Source organism: Eucalyptus grandis, chromosome 3, assembly GCF_016545825.1.
Source record: "Eucalyptus grandis isolate ANBG69807.140 chromosome 3, ASM1654582v1, whole genome shotgun sequence".
NCBI lineage: Eukaryota > Viridiplantae > Streptophyta > Magnoliopsida > Myrtales > Myrtaceae > Eucalyptus > Eucalyptus grandis.
The window spans coordinates 46290416-46307220 of NC_052614.1; the positions used below are offsets into that span (position 1 = coordinate 46290416).

The 16805-nt window shown below is 39.0% G+C and overlaps 1 protein-coding gene across 1 annotated transcript; it reads right to left on the reverse strand.

Annotated features, from left to right (window-relative positions):
* Nucleotides 1-8738: 8738 nt before the first annotated feature.
* Nucleotides 8739-10353, reverse strand: LOC104437541 (formin-like protein 13). The gene is made up of 3 exons (XM_010050511.3): nt 10168-10353; nt 9937-10049; nt 8739-9355 (listed from the first exon to the last, which is right to left on the reverse strand). Exons 1-3 carry the CDS (start codon nt 10218-10220, stop codon nt 9045-9047), a joined length of 477 nt encoding a protein of 158 aa, XP_010048813.2. The 5' UTR covers nt 10221-10353; the 3' UTR covers nt 8739-9044.
* Nucleotides 10354-16805: the final 6452 nt, after the last annotated feature.

Here is a 16805-nt window from a genome sequence, read left to right on the forward strand (position 1 = left end):
ATGTCGTTTGGTAAAAATTGCATTTATAAATGACTTTTACTAAATTAAAAAAAAAAAAAAAGATTTTTGTGATTTTTTTATTGAAGTCCAGTGGCCGACTTGCCAATTATGGCCGCCAAATGACCAAATCTAGCCACCGGATGGCCTCACCTAAGGTCACCTACCATAGGTGAGGTTGCTTGAGTTCATGCGGCCCAGGCGGCCTAACCCTAGGCGGCCACCTAGGTCATGCGATTCAAGCCATTAGTCGCTTAGGTTGCATGAACAAAGCGTTGCTTGAGATCCGATGACGATCTTCGAGGTCGGGCGACCCTCAGGAAGAGGTCGCCAAAACGCGCGACCTCTTGGCCGGGGTTGTTAGCCTTCAATTGACTTTCTGTGTGGCGATCTTCAAAGAAGATGAGTAGTAACCGAGGCTAACACTTGTATTCTGAAAATGCAACTCCCAAAGAATCTCAACATCTACTTTGGATTAAAGGCTCTTAAAGTCCTTTGTAGATGCAATTGTATTTTCCAAAAACGATCAAAAACACAAACCAAACGCATTTACATTTGGCCAAATGATTTTAGAGTTCCAAAGTCCATTATAAATGCCGAACCAAACGAGGCCTTACTAGGTTGGAGAGTAAACAGCCATTACCAATCACAAGAAGAAGGCCCTTCCTCACGTTATTATCTTTTAAAGTCAGCTATCACCTCCTTTGGGATTTTTTATGTTCAAGAACTCATTCTTCACCATCAATGAATGAAATGCTCCATTTCAAAAAGGGAAAATAAAAAAGAATCATGCATGGCATCAATTTAGGGGGTGCATGACAACCTCTAATTTCTGTTCCAGAAATAATTTTTCTATTCCAGACTTGTTTCTAGAATAGAAATCCGTTTGGTAAAATTATTTCATTTTTCTATTTCTATAATATTCTTGGTCAAGAAATCGGTTTGGAATAGAAATCGAAGTAAAAATTTTCTATTTCTCTATTTCTGGAATAGAAATGAGAAATAAAAATTATTTTCATTGTGTCCCTCATCGGTCGCCGCTGACCACAGTCCGTCGGTCGCCGGCCACCGCCCGCCGCCGCCAATCACGCTATCTATCACTGCCAATCGCTCGCCCCCACCACCGCCATCCGTCACCGCTGTCCGCCATCCACTAGCCACTGCCGCCACCGCCGTCCGAAAGGAAGAAATTTTGTGTCGTTATCAAACGAATTTTATTTTTAATCTCCATTCATTTCGCGGAAATTAATTTCCAGGAAAATGTTTTCCGGATTTTCTGGCGTTCATTTCACGGAAAATGAATTGCTTGGGAAAATGTTTTCCATGAAAAGAAAAAAAAAGTCTTCTAAATTGTGTAAAACATTTTCCTCACTTGATCTCTCTTATCTCACACTTCTACAAATCCTCAGTTCTTCCTCCTATTTCTTCTTCTTCTTTTCTTTTTTTATTCAAATTATTTTTTATTTTTTTTTTTCCTTTTTAATTCCAATTTTTTTTTTTTTTATTTTATTTTTTTATTTTTCTTTTCTTTGTTTCCCATCTTCTTCTTTTCTTGGCTAGTCGTCGGCCGTTACTAGGTGAACCTCAATCTCATCGATCTGGTGAGCCTTGAGCTTAACGCTCGCGCTTGCCAATCTGGTGAGCGGAAAATATTTTCCTTACTGAACAAACCGGAAAATATTTTCCGAAACATTTTTAAGTTTTAGCCAAACATTAGAAAATATTGTCATTTTCCTGAAAAATGACTTCTAGAAAAATATTTTTCGGAAATTGCTCATTTTCCACGAAACGAACGGACCCTTAAAGTAGAAATTTTATATCATTATCAAATGGTTATTTTTCTTAAACGATCAGAAATAGAAATAGAAAAATTTATTTCTCTTTCAGAAATCAATTTCTGGCCAGAATGGTTATCATTCGCTCCCTTAGTGGACGCCGCATTGAGCAATCGGATCGCGGCTGGACTTTATCGGGGCCGAGGAAACCCGTGCTGTTTAGGGGAGAGGCATGAGAAAACGGACAACAAAATATCCCGATGGCGAAAGCACGGGAGAAAAACGCCCCCCGCGCTAAATAAAATAAAAATAAAAGATTGGCGAGCTAACGACTAAAGTCGGTGCGTAGTGATCCCCTTGTCAGCTTACGTGGCGACCCCGCAGGCGATTCCAAGCTGCTTCCCCATGAACTCAAAACTAAACAAAAACAAAACAAGTAAAAAAATAAATAAAAATCAATAAAGCTAATTCGGTCGTTGAAGAAGGAAAGAGGAAAAAGAAGAAGGAGAAGAAGCAGAAATCGAAATCTTCACTGTGCCATCGCCATCATCTCAATCGCCATCATCCATCATTCATCCATCATTCATCCTGCATCTCTCTCCCTCTGGCTCGCTCTGCTACGGACAAAACGATCCATTTCCGCGCGAAACGACGGGGAGCTCTTTTTCCTTACATGACAAGCCAAGTGTCAGCTCCCCGCCACCAACCGCCGACAACCACTTCGAGGTCCTCCGCACACCACCCCCCGTGCGTATTCCGATTCCGTTGCTCCGTCGATTCCCGTCGCGTTTGCTGAAACCGCATGTGCTTTTTTGCTTTCTAGGGTTCTGTGATCGTGCGCGCTCCGGGGAGGCCGGTGCCGGGATGGCGTCCTTCCTCAAATTGTTCTACCGGAAACCGCCCGACGGGCTCCTCGAGATCTGCGAACGGGTCTAGGGTACGGGAGCGAGCTTTGAATTCGTGTTGTTCCGCGGCTTGATTTTGCCGTGGGTTGGCGTTCGTTAATTGAAATCTCAATACTGAGCCTTTTTTCCTATTCAGACTACTTGTGTAAGGAAAAAAAAAATGACAGAGGGTAGATGCCGACGTCGCTCGACGCCCGCATTCGCGAGAGTCGTCGTTGCCCTGAAGACCCTGACTGACGTCCCTGCTCACTCCTCAGCGCCGGCCACCGTCGCCGAAGACTCGATGCCCGTCGCTCTTCAGCGCCGGCCACCGTCACGCCGCTTAGACGATGAGCATTTGACCGACCTTGACCGACGTGTGACCGGCCGTTGACCCTGACCGACGTCCCTGCTCGTGACCCACGCCGCTCGCGCCAGAACGATTGCTTCGATTGCAACTGAGCCTTGATCACGTGAATCATTTTATCTGCATAATTCTTCGTATGGAAAATGGATTTGGCTGCTTGGTGGGACCGATTATTTTGTAATTGATTTCCTGGGGTGTTTTCATTTGGTTGGTACGATGACTTGAAAATGAAATTGATAAATGTTCAGTGTTGCTTTCTCTTTCTCTGCAAGACTTTGTTAGTATGCTTCCCTTATTTGATTGCATTCCATTGTTTATTGTTTACTGATTGTGCTTCAGGACTTGCAGGCCAGGCTGGTTTTGCGCTTCCTTTTCCGCATGTAATGGAACTTGCTGAATGACCCCTTTTGGGGAAGCTGAAGCTTTTTTGCTTTGTGGGTTCTTTGGGAAAAGAAAAGTTTGGTTGGTGGAGGTGGAGTGTTGACGCTTCAGTTGAGATTAGTGTTGTTTTCGCTTATTGGACTTTGAGTCTTGAATTGTTAGCTATTTGGATCTGAATTTCTTCTGATTGTAGTTTTTAAAACACATGCTGGGACAACTTTCAAATAAGGGCATAGATCACTTCCTAAAGTTGTGTATTGATTTGATTTTTGAGTCATATTCTATTCTGGTGTTCAATTTTCAAGATAACACGTCAATGGAGGTGGAGGGACATGAGGAGATGAAGGAGAGGAGCAAAGCAAACTGGCTAACATTTTTTTTTTCTCTCTGAGTATGATATGACCATCATGGACTACCTTAGGCAGTATGAGGGCTGCCCCTTGCTGACAATGGAAATGATTCGTGAATCATTTTTCTGAGGTCATGTAATGACTTGAAAATTGGCTGATTGTTCATTGGACTTTGTTAGTTTTGCTGGCGGAGGAGGTCGCGAGGAATAGTTAGCGTTTCGCCCATCGATCTGGTGCAACAGTGAAGGAGTGACCAAACTGGACGCCCCGGCAGTTTATGCTTTCAACCGCAACCTGACGCCACTGGAGCCCACATGCTGGTTTGCTCGCCTTCGCCCGCCTGCTGGTCCCTCTTGCCAGAGCTCCTTGCCTGCGTCTTCTCCCTACCGAAGCTCCGACTGGCATTGCCCCCTTAGTTGATTGGGTTGCAAGCCCTACTTGGAAAAAAAAAAAGTGAACTAGGTAGATTTTCTTTCTATTTCCTATATATATAGTTTATTTAGTAGAATTATTCTTCAATGTATAATTGAGATTCCTAACACGAAATAGCCTATAAAATTAAGGATTGACAGTCTGATTTTCGCACTCGAAGTCCGACTCGCAATCGCTTGAAAAATCGTTAATCCGATCTCACGCTCGAGATTCGATTCACAGTTTATTTAAAATTGATCAACCCAATCTCATGCACGAGATATGGTTTGTCAATTTCTTTTGATATCAATCTTGTCTTACTTTGATCTGCCGCCATGTTGCTTGAATCAATTTTGTTTTTGTAAAAAAAATCTGAGATAGACAAGGTTCGTTTTAGAATATTCATCGTTTTAGGGTTATCTTGCATATTTAGAATAGGAAATTTATTTATTTCGAATTTTTGAAAATAAAAAAATCCAAAATAAAAAAAAATCAATCAATTTAGGATGCTATTTTTTTTTTTTTTAACTTAGGTTGCATGCTTAATTATTTAATAATTTTTAAATTTTGAATTTTATAAAAAAAAAACACAAAAAGTCATCATGTATATGTCATGTAGAATTAGGGTATTCTTTATATGTCATTGCATATTAGGATAAAATTACCTACTTCTTTTTAAGTTTAGATTGATTTTTTAGATAGATTGCATCTTAGATTAGATATTGCTAAGTTAAGATAATATCTTAATTTTAAAATAGGGTTTAACCTGATCTAATCCCTAATATAAGTTGAATAGAATCTTAATCTAGCTAGATAATTTTTGCAATTTTCTAATTTCGAAATTTCATGGAAAATACAAAAAAAAAATATCTTAGAATAAATCAATTTCATTCTTTAGTATAGATTGCATTTCATTTATGTCATGTAGTTAAGTCATATTACCATGTCATAAAATTACATGTTAATTAGAAATCATATCTAGGATTGTCGATGTGAATTCTGATTTAACAACTCAAATGCTTTCATTGCTATGATGTAAATTCTGTTTTTTTTATTATTTGCTTTCTTGAGTGTTAAATTGGTGGTTTGTGCACTCACATGATCATCAAGCATGTTAGGGAGATAGATTAAAATCAATTCAAAATGCTTGCCAAACATTTTTTTTTTTAAATAAAGAGAAAGGTATCGAAAGAGAGTTAGAAAATCTAGTATAACCAAATCTCCGAACTCATGAATATCTAGTTCGTAGAAGTAAAGTAAGTCTCCCGTTGCTTTACTTGGGTTTCTAATTGACCCACCAAAATATATTAGTGGCGGCTCTTAATTAAAAAATCATTTTCATATTAAGAACTTGAACCTAAGTCGCTAATTGGTATAGGCTTAGGAGAGCCCGAGCTAAGTTTAAGTTTAGCAATCCATTAGCCAAACCTTAGGTGGTGCACCCCGAAATTTAAGTCGCAACAATAAAAATTAAAAAATTTCTACGAAGGGTTTGGTCTTTTTTTTTTCTAAAAGAAAAGTATATATATGTATTTGATTTTTTTAGCATTATTTTTAAATTTATATTTAAAAATTTACATACATTATTTTTTTTTCAATTTTAAATAAATAAAAATTAAAAAATTTCGACGAATGATTTGGTCTTTTTTTAAACAAAAATTATATATGTATTTGATTTTTTTTAGCATTATTGTCAAAAAATTTATATTTAAAAATTTGCATAATGATTTGTTTTTCAATTTTAAACAAATAAAAATTAAGAAATTCCAATGAAGGGTTTGGTCTTTTTAAATATATATATTTTAAATATATATATGTATTTGATTTTTTAGAATTATTTTTCAATTTTAAAAAATAAAAATTAAAATATTTTGACTAAAGATTTGATCTTTTCTTTAAAAAAAATTATATATATGTATTTGATTTTTTTTTTAGCATTATTATCAAAATTTATATCTAAAAAGTTGCATACATTATTTTGATATAAATTTTGACAATAATGCTAAAAATCAAATGCATATATATAATTATTGTCAAAAATTATATTTAAAAAGTTGTATACTTATTTTTTTTCAATTTTAAACAAATGAAATTAAAAGAAAACTAATATTAATCACTCAAAGGTCTTTTCAAATGTATTTTCTACCAAACGGCATTTCTCTCAAAAATGCTTCAAAAACCATAGTTTACCAAATGGCATTTGCATTTGCCTTAAGTCCTTTAGGCTAAACTACTTTGCATTTTCCCAATAGGCTTTCAAAATGTTGAATCAAATATAAAGTAGTTTAGCCTAAATGATTTAAGGCAAATGCAAAAGCCATTTGGTAAACTATGCTTTGAGAAGCAATTTTGAGATAAATGTCATTTGGGAGAAAACACATTTGAAAGGCCCTTTGAGTGACTAATATTAGTTTTTTTTTAATTTCATTTGTTTAAAATTGAAAAATAAATAATATATGCAACTTTTTAAATATAAATTTTGACAATAATACTAAAAATTCAAATGCATATATAAGTTTTCATTTTAAAAGACCAAACCTTCATCGGAATTTTTTAATTTCTATTTGCTTGAAATTGAAAAAAAAAATGTATGCAGCTTTTTAGATATAAATTTTGACAATAATGCTAAAAAAATCTAATACATATATATAATTTTTTAAAAAGAAAAAGATCAAATATTTTGTCAAAATATTTTAATTTTGATTTTTTTAAATTGAAAAATAATGTATGCAAATATTTAAATATAAATTTGAAAATAATGCTAAAAATCAAATACATATATATATATATATATATATATGTATACATATATTTATAATATAAAAAAAGACCAAACCCTTCATTGAATTTTTTTAATTTTTATTTGTTTAAAATTGAAAAATAAAATAATGTATGCAACTTTTTAAATATAAATTTGACAATAATGCTAAAAAAATCAAATACATATATATAATTTTTTTTTAACAAAAAGACCAAATCCTTCTTCGAATTTTTTTTTAGTTTTCATTTGTTTAAAATTGAAAAAAAAAATAATGCATCTAACTTTTTTTAAAATAAATTTGAAAATAATGCTAAAAAATCAAATACATACATATATATATTATTTTCTTTAAAAAAAAATACCAAACCCTTCTTAGGAATTTTTTAATTTATTGTCGTGACCTAAATTTCGGAGTGTACCACTTAAGGTTTAGCTAATGGATTACTAAGACTAAACTTAGCTTGAGCTCTCCCAAGCCTATACCAATTCGCGACTAATGTTCAAGTTCTTAACATGCAAATGATTTTTTAATTAGGAGCCGCTACTAATCTATTTTTATTGAGTCAATTAGAAACACAAGTAAAGCAACAAGAGACTTACTTTACTTCTACGAATCAGAGATTCATGAGTTTGGAGATTTAGTTACACTAGATTTTCTAACGCCCTTTTGGCACCTTTCTTTTTATTTAAAAAAATTGTTAAGCAGTTTGAATTAATTTTAATCTATTTCCCTAACATACGTGATGATTATGCGGGTGCACAAACCACCAATTTAACACCAAATAAAGCAAATAATAAAATGCAGGATCTACCTCATAGCAACAAAAGCACCTGCGTTATTAAATCAGAATTCACATCAACAATCCTAAATATGATTTCTAGTTAACATGCAATTTTTGTTTTTTTGTTTTTCACTTATTTAATGAAAATCATGCAATATGCAATGCATGCTACTAATCTAACATGAAATAATATGACATAGAAATATGACTTAAACTACATAACATAAATAAAATGCAGTCTATACTAAAGAATGAAATTGATTTATTCTAAGACAATTTTTTTGTATTTTCCATGAAATTTCGAAATTAGAAAATTGCAAAAATTATCTAGCTAGATTAAGATTCTATCCAACTTATATTTGGGATTATATTAGGCTAAACCCTAATTTAAATTGAGATATTATCTTAACTTAGCAATCTCTAATCTAACATGCAATCTATCTAAAAAATCAATCTAAACTTAAAATGAAGCATGCAATTTTATCATAATATGCAATGACTTACAAAGAATGCCTTAATTCTATATGACATATACATGATGACTTTTTTGTGTTTTTTTTTTTAATTTTATAAAATTCAAAATTTTAAAATTGTCAAATAATTAAGCATGCAACGCAAGTTAAAAAAAAATAAAATAAATTAGCATCCTAAATTGATTGATTTTTTTTATTTTGGATATTTTTATTTTCAAAAATTCAAAATAAATAGATTTCCTATTCTAAATATGCAAGATAACCCTAAAACGATGAATATTCTAAAACGAACCTAATCTATGTCAGATTTTTTTACAAAGACAAAATTGATTCAAGCAACATGGCAGCAGATTAGAGCAAGACAAGATTGATATCAAAAGAAATTGACGAACCATATCTCGTGAATGAGATCGGATTGATCAATTTTAAATAAATCGCGAATTGAATCTCGAGCGTAAAATCGGATTGGCGATTTTTCAAGCAATTGCGAGTCAGATTTCGGATGTGAAAATCAAACTATCATTCATGAATTTTAGAGGCTATTTCATGTAAGGAATCTCTATCATACATCAAGGAATAATTCTACTAAATAAAATAAAAAAATAAAATACAGTAAATAGAAAGAAAATCTAGCTAGTTCGCTTTTCTTTTTTTCTTTTTTTCCAAATAGTGCTTGGCAGCCCAATCAACTAAGGGGGCAACGCCAGTCAGAGTTCTGGTAGGGGGAAGACGCCGACGTGGAGCTCCAGCAAGAGGGACCAGCAGGTGAGCGGAGGCGAGCAGACCGGCGGTGTGGGCTCCGGTGGCGTCCGGTCGCGGCTGAAAGCGAAACTACCTAGGCGTCCGGTCACGACTATTGCAGATTAGTGGGCGACGGCGACGCAGCAAAACTGATGACCAAGAGAAAGCCAACTCTTACATGACCTCAGAAAATGATGAATCATTTCCATTGTCAGCAAGGGGCAGCCCTCATACTGCCTAGGGTAGTCCATGATGGTCATATCATACTCAGAGAGAATGTTAGCCAGTTTGCTTTGCTCCTCTCCTTCACGAAAATTGAACACCAGAATAGAAGACTCATGGAAGTGATCTTGAAACTGGCTAACTATTCCTCGCATATGAACCTTGTAGTCCTCCTCCGTCCACACATTACTAGCAAAGCAGCAATCAAACACTAACAAAGTCACAACGAACATTTATCAATCGCATTTCCAAGTCATTGTACCAACCAAATGAAAGGTCGCAGCCAAATCTATTTTCCATACGAAGAATTTTGCAGATAAAATGATTCACGTGATCAAGGCAATCTGGTTTCGTCTACAGTACACTCCTCAACCTCATCCTAAGCGAAACAGAGGTTACAAGTAGTCTGAGTAGGAAAAAAGGCTCAGTATTGAGATTTGAATTCTTAAAGGGATAAATAAGGTGAGATATACCTAGCCGTGTGCCTTCCCAATAACTCATCTACTGACCAAATAATTGTCGATCACGCATCTAACATCACAAATTACTAAACAGTTTCCCTGCCCCAATCAACTTTAAATCGCTATTCTCCAGAACTTCTATATCACATCAATTCTACCGACACAGCAGTCGATTCAAAGAGCTACACTAGCCACCTAGACTAAAAACCATAATCCAAGTCTATTGAACAAACGACACCCCATCAATTCAAGCCTCGCAGCAAAAACCAAACGCCAACCCACGCCAAAATCAAGCCGCGGAACAACACGAATTCAAGCTCGCTCCCCTTACCGTAGACCCGTTCGCAGATCTCGGGAGCCCGTCGGGCGGCTTCCGGTAGAACAATTTGAGGAAGGACGCCATCCTGGCAACGGCCTCCCCGGAGCGCGCGCGATCTCAGAACCCTAGAAAGCAAAAAAGCACATGCGGTTTCAGCAAGCGCGCACGCGCACGGCGAAAGGAAACGCGACGGGAATCGACGGAGCAACGGAATCGGAATACGGGCGGGGGTGTGCGGAGGACCTCGAAGTGGTTGTCGGCGGTTGGTGGCGGGGAGCTGACACTTGGCTTGTCATGTAAGGAAAAAGAGCTCCCCGTCGTTTCGCGCGGAAATGGATCGTTTTGTCCGTAGCAGACCGAGCGAGCGAGAGATGAAGAGCAATGATGGCGATGGCGATGGCGATGGCGATGGCACAGTGAAGATTTCTATGTCTCCTTCTTCTTCTTCCTCTTTCCTTCTTCAACAACCGAACTAGCTTTATTGGTTTTGTTTTTTTTTTTTTTTTTTTTTTTTTTGCTTGTTTTGTTTTTGTTTTTGTTTAGTTTTGTGTTCATGGGGGAGCAGCTGGGAATCGCCTGCGGGGTCGCCACGTAAGCTGACGTGAGGATCTCTACGCACCGACTTTAGTCGTTAGCTCGCCATTTTTCATTTTTATCATTTTTCATTAATGGTGAAGAATGAGTTCCCGAACATGAAAAATCCCATGGAGGAGGCGACGGCTGACTTTAAAAGATAATAACGTGAGGAAGGGCCTTCTTCTTGCGATCGGTAATGGGCATTCATTGGCAATTCACTCTCCAACTTGTTTAGGCAGCATTTTGATTCGGCATTCGCAATGGGTTTTGGAACTTTAAAGTCCCTAGGATAAATGTAAATGTGTTTGGTTTGTGTTTTTGCTCGATTTTGAGAAAACATAATTGCATCTATAAAGGACTTTAAAAGTCTTTAATCCAAAATAGATTCCGAGATTCTTTGGGAATTTGTATTTTCGGAATGTAAGTGTTGGCCTTGATTATTGTTCATCTTCTTTGAAGACACATGGAAAGCCGATTGAAGGCCAACAACCACCGGCCAAGGGGTTGCACGCACTAGTGACCTCTGCCTAAGGGTCGCCCAACCCCAGCGACTATCGCCAGATCTCAAGTGACGCTTGAGTCGTGTGATCTAGGCGACTAATGGCTTGAATCGCATGACCCAGGCAACCGCCTAGGATCGGGCCGCTTGGGGCCGCACAACCTCAGGTGACCTCGCCTAAGGTGGGTGGCCTTAGGTGAGGCCATCTAGTAGCCCATCTAGTTGTCTGGCGGCCAGATCTGGCTAATCGGCCACTAGACTTCAATAAAAAAAAATTATAATTTTTTTTTTTTAATTTAGTAAAAGTCATTTACAAATACAATTTTTACCAAACGGCATTTTAGCCAAAATTATTTTGCAATACACTTTAAAATTACAATTCACCAAATACTATTTGCATTTCGAAAAATTTCTTTAATCTAATCTTACCAAAGACATTCCCCCAAAGCCGAATCAAACCGGGCTTAGACTCTCGTGCACTATAGACCAGCTCAACAAAATTGGACCGGGCTAGCTTTTCTTTGCACTCTTTGACGATGGTTCGCAAACGCCTGTGGGCTCGGATCCTGGCTCACAACCGTTTGCACCAATTATAAGTATCGATCACTGGAACCACGGACGGATCAAGTCTCGTCCTCAAATCAGCATCGGCTTCCAAGTACACTAGAACAACCCTTAGTTCTACGTGAAAGCTTTATTAGATGGGCTTGAGGCCCGTTCGCCCAAGTTGGGCCCAAAAAGCTCGGCCCATGGGAATAGGGCCCGTGGAAGGAGAGAGGTATAAAAGGGAGGAGAGAGAGAGAAAAAGATAACGTTGTTTTTAGAAAAAGAAAAGACGTACGTTCTCTCCACGCTCTCTCTCCCAAAAGAAAAGACAGTAAGCATACGGCTTGTTCTTCCTCCCTTCAAGGCTTCATCGGATCGAATTGCTCAGTTTCTCTTCCTCCATCAACGTCGGTGTTTAATCTGTGGCTAAAAGGTACGCTCGAATCCGTGGTGTGCTTTAGGATCGGTGATGCGTGTTCGTTTTCCCGGGCTTCGTCTTCCGCATTGATTTAGGGGTTCGATTTAGTGTCGAATCCGGTATTTCGGGGATCAGTCATTCCCAACATTGGTATCAGAGCCCTAGTTCACGTATTCCCGATCAATTTCATGTTCTTTGATTGAGTTTTCGCGAAGAAACTTTCGGCCGTACGGATCGGGACAAAAATCCCGACACCCGAGCGTTCTAATGCCTTTTTACTGAGTTTTCGTATGTCGAAACTGTTTTCTGAAAAGATGGGGAGAAAGGCGACGTCGAGACGAGTCTGGAGGTAGGTCGTGCGCCGCCGGGCGACGCCGCACGCGCCCACACGCGCGGCCAGAAGCCGATGCGCGTGGGCGCAACGCGCCGAAGCGTTGCGTGCCGCCCGGCGCAGTGCGGAACACGCACCGGTGGGCGAACCGGGCGCGTGCGCACCGCGCCGGGCGAGCCGGCACGCGCCGGTCTGCGGACGACGTGTCCGACGGCCAAGATGACGTCACCAACGGTCAATAACCGCTAGGGTGACGTCATCGATGACGCGCACGGCGACGCGTTCGTCGGGACGGCCACCAGCCGGCGAACCGCCGGCGACCGACCCGACGAAGCGAGACTGCCGCACGCGCGCGCGTGACGACGCCCGCGTGACGTCGGCCGCGCGCACGCGTCACGGCACGTGCCGTCGGTTCTCGCAAACCGGGCCCACCGGCCCGACCGGTCGGACCGGCCCTGTCCGGCCCGACCGGTGCGACCGGTCCGACGACCGTTGACCTCCGTTGACCGACGACCGGTGACCGTTGACTTTGACCGTTGACCATTGAAAAAAAAAAAAAAAAAAAAAAAAAAAAGGAGGAAAAGAATGTGTTTCTTTTTTTCAATTAAGTTTATGTGGATTATAATGTGATCCCTTATTTGTTCTGCATTTGTTGCAGGAACAATGCCTCCCGAGGTTGCGCACACCTATTCGCGAGCTACCGATGAACAAAAGGATAGGCCGTGTCTAAGCCGATAGCCGAGGCGGGCGATCATCGATGGGAGAGAGGTGACTTAATTGATCATGTCCTTGAAGTCAACGGGAAAATTCAACAGGTCGTATGGAATGGTCGTCCTATGTCACAGATGAGATGGTGCGATTTTTCATAAACACTCTTCCACCCGAATGGCAAGATGTGTTGAATCGCATATGGGATGTCAACGAGCTGCTTCCTATAAGAAAATTGTGATGGATTTTGTAAATGAATATTATTGTATTGTTTCAAGGGAAAAGATCAAGAAATTGAACAAAAGAGGATCTTTCCCAGTTCGTGTGCTGACTTGGTGTTAGTTGTATTGGCTGATATATGTTAAGTGTGATTTGTGGACATATTATGTAATGATTACTACCTAATTGTGTTAATTGAAAGCATTATTTTTTTATTGGATGTTCTATTATATATTGCTTTCTGTTATTGCTGGTTCTTGTCAGGTAATTAGTCGTGGGTAGTTTTAGAAGTTTTTGTAGCTTCATAGAATTGATTTTGCATAAGACAATTATATTGATGATAGTTTTAAGTTAGGATTTTGGAGGATGATTGGAAACATAGTGACCTTTTGATTCTGAAACCTTACTTGAAATTATTCATCAATATGATGGGTCTATGTAAATAGGGATGCATAAATGATAGGCATCAATAATTCGTGCATATTTGTCGATTTGTTCGGATCAATGGCTTCAGCCACAAAGAGCATAGTTGCCGAGCTGAACAAAGGTGAAAAGCTCAATGGAGACAACTATGAAATTTGGCAAATGAAAATCCAGTATGTGCTGGAAGAGCAAGAAGCACTTGAGGCTCTTGTCATGACCATGGTAGAACCCGAAGAGGGAACCACCGCAAGCACAAAAGAGACAAAGAAGCTTTTTCGCGTGGAAAGAATGAACTCTCTAGCTCGCATCACGTTGCCGAGCAGCATGGAAAATGACATCATGCGAGAGTTTCGGCGTTTTGACAATGCTAAGGAAATGTGGGAGGCATTGGCAGCTAGATTTGGTCATACTTCGGTGACTAGATCGAGGCAGCTCACTATCGAGTTTGACTCTTATAAGAAGCCTCATGGTCGACCATGAAGCAACATCTTAGAAAGATGTCAAACATGATAACCGAGCCGAGAGATGCTGGCCATGTCCTCACGAGATGAGCAGCAAGTGCAAGGTGATTCGTTCCTTGCCTCAGAGTTGGGAGCATATGAAGGTGCACCTGACTCATAATGAAAATATCAAAACCTTTGAGGATGCAATGCGTCATCTTGAGCTGGAAGAGGACCGCCTGTTGGCGGCTAAGCCGGATGCTGAACTTTATTATGCTGGTTCTAGCTCAAATGGAGCTTCGAGCTCCAAACGCAAGCGCCCTAACTGGTTTGATAAGGGGAAAGGCAAGGAAGAAGCAGGTCCTTCAGGGAAGAAACCCAAGTTTAACCAACATGAAAGAGGGAAGTGTCCCCGCATGAAAAAGCTTACAAGGGTGAAATGCTACAACTGTGACAAGAAGGGTCACTATGCTCGCGACTGTCGTGAGCCAAAGAAGGTATGCACCCCTTGTACTTTTCAGTAACTTCACTTTGTGTCGAGTTCTGTATTCTTAATCGAGTCTAATCCTTTGTGGGTGGATTCGGGAGCGACGGACCATGTAGCGAAGGATAGAGGATCCTTCGTGGAATTTCGATGAGTACCAACCGGAACTAAGTGGATCTATGTGGGAAACAACTCAGAGCTGAAGTGAAAGGAATTGGCACATGCCAACCGAATATGCGTGGTGGACGCACTTTGTTCCTTCATGATGTGTCTGTATGCTCGGGGAGATTCGTCGGAATTTAGTGTCCGTATTAGCGTTGGTTAAATTAGGTTTTAATATGAACTTCTGTAATAGAGGTGTGAATTTGTTTTTGGATACAAATTACTATGGTTGTGGTTATTTTCTGGATGGTTTTATTGTATTAGATATTGATTATGCTAATACTAATATTTGTTATTCCCTTCTCACGTCTCCTAATAAATATGATAATGATGTGAATGTGTGGCATGCTAGACTTGGTCACATTGGCCAACAAGCGTATGAATAGACTAGCCAAAGAGGGCTTGTTGGGCAATATTGAAAAAGTCGATTTGTCCATATGTAAGCATTGCCTAGAAGGGAAAACGACAAGGAAACCATTTGGAAAAGGAAAAAGAGCTGAATTTCCTCTGCATTTAATCCATACTGATATATGTGGTCCAATGAATGTGAAAGAAAGGCATGGGGCTGTTTATTTCATCACTTTTATAGATGATTATACTCGATTCGGATATGTCTATTTGATTTCTCACAAATCTGAAGCAATAAGTTGTTTTAAAAGGTTTATGAACCTGGTAGAGAATCAATTAGACAAGAAAATAAAAGCATTGAGATCCGATCGAGGTCGAGAATATTTATCGATGAGTTCAGAAAATTATGTGATGAAAAAGGAATAGAAAGACAGTTGTCTATTCCATATACTCCTCAACAAAATGGTGTTGCGGAGAGAAGAAACAGAACCCTACTGGAAATGGTTAGGTCCATGATGGCGCATGCTAACTTACCCATTACCTTTTGGGTGATGCGTTGTTAATCACGCCTATATACTTAACCGTGTGCCTTCCAAATCCCAGTTACTTCCACTCCATATGAGTTATGGACAGTAGAAAACCGGACTTAAGTTTTCTTAAGCCATGGGGTTGTGCCGCCTATACACATGAGTCCTCTCACAAATTTGGGAAATTGGGTCCTAGAGGAAAGAAGAGTATTTTCATAAGGTACTCTGAACACTCGAAAGGATATGTGTTCATAGGTGAGCAAGAAAGTGGAAGTATAACTGAGTTTGAATCACGAGATGTCACATTCTTAGAGGATGAATTTCCTAAGAAGGGCGAAATAGGGGAAGATTGTTCCCTATTTGAAACCTTGGATCAAGATAATGACCTTAGTGGACTTCGTCCAAGTGGGAGTAATATGAGAAGTGATGAATTAAATTCAACTCATTCTCAATTGCAACCACGTGATAAGACGACATCATCATTACCTAATCCAAGTGGGAGCATGATGGGGGATGATGTGCAAAGTGTACAATCTCCCATACGGCGAACAAGTCGTCAAAGTATTCCTCGTCGACGTTTTGACATTGAAGGGGAGACTTTTATGGTTGCTCCACAAGATGAGGATGAGCCAAGAAATATTAATGAGGCTCTGAATTGCCCTAGTAAGGAAAAATGGATTAATGCAATGGAAGAGGAAATGGAGTCAATGAAATCAAACCAAGTCCGGGAACTGATTTGATTCGCAAAAGGACGCAGAGCTATTGGGAACAAATGGGTTCTCAAAATAAAGCGAAAGGTTGATGGCTCGATTGAAAGGCATAAGACTCGCCTTGTGGCGAAGGGGGGTATAATCAACGGGGAAGGAATTGATTATGAAGATACGTTTTCTCTCGTAGTGAGATTTACCTCAATTCGCATTATTCTCGGCAATAGTGGCTAGTCTCGGTTCTTGAATTACATCAAATGGATGTAAAGATGCTTTCCTCAATGGAGCTAAACTCAAGCAGTATTGAATCAGATAAATATTTGACACCAAATACCGACACAGACATCTTTGAATTCCTAATGTCCCCCTTATTTTTCGTTCATTGGCCGAAATTTTTTTTTGAAAGGTGCAGAAATTTGAAAAAATGTGGAAAAGGAAACCCTTGAAAATGTGTTGGTGATCACTTATGTCCATCTATAGGTGTCGAGCGGTA

What these genes read in the sequence shown, in the direction of transcription:
- LOC104437541 (XM_010050511.3), bottom strand. Translation starts at nt 10,220, where the DNA reads ATGACAAGCCAAGTGTCAGCTCCCCGCCACCAACCGCCGACAACCACT. An exon ending in CCGCCGACAACCACTTCGAG is followed by an intron (nt 10,050 to 10,167) that starts GTCCTCCGCACA and finishes TTTGCTTTCTAG; the next exon opens with GGTTCTGAGATCGCGCGCGC. An exon ending in GATCTGCGAACGGGTCTACG is followed by an intron (nt 9,356 to 9,936) that starts GTAAGGGGAGCG and finishes TGACTTTGTTAG; the next exon opens with TGTTTGATTGCTGCTTTGCT.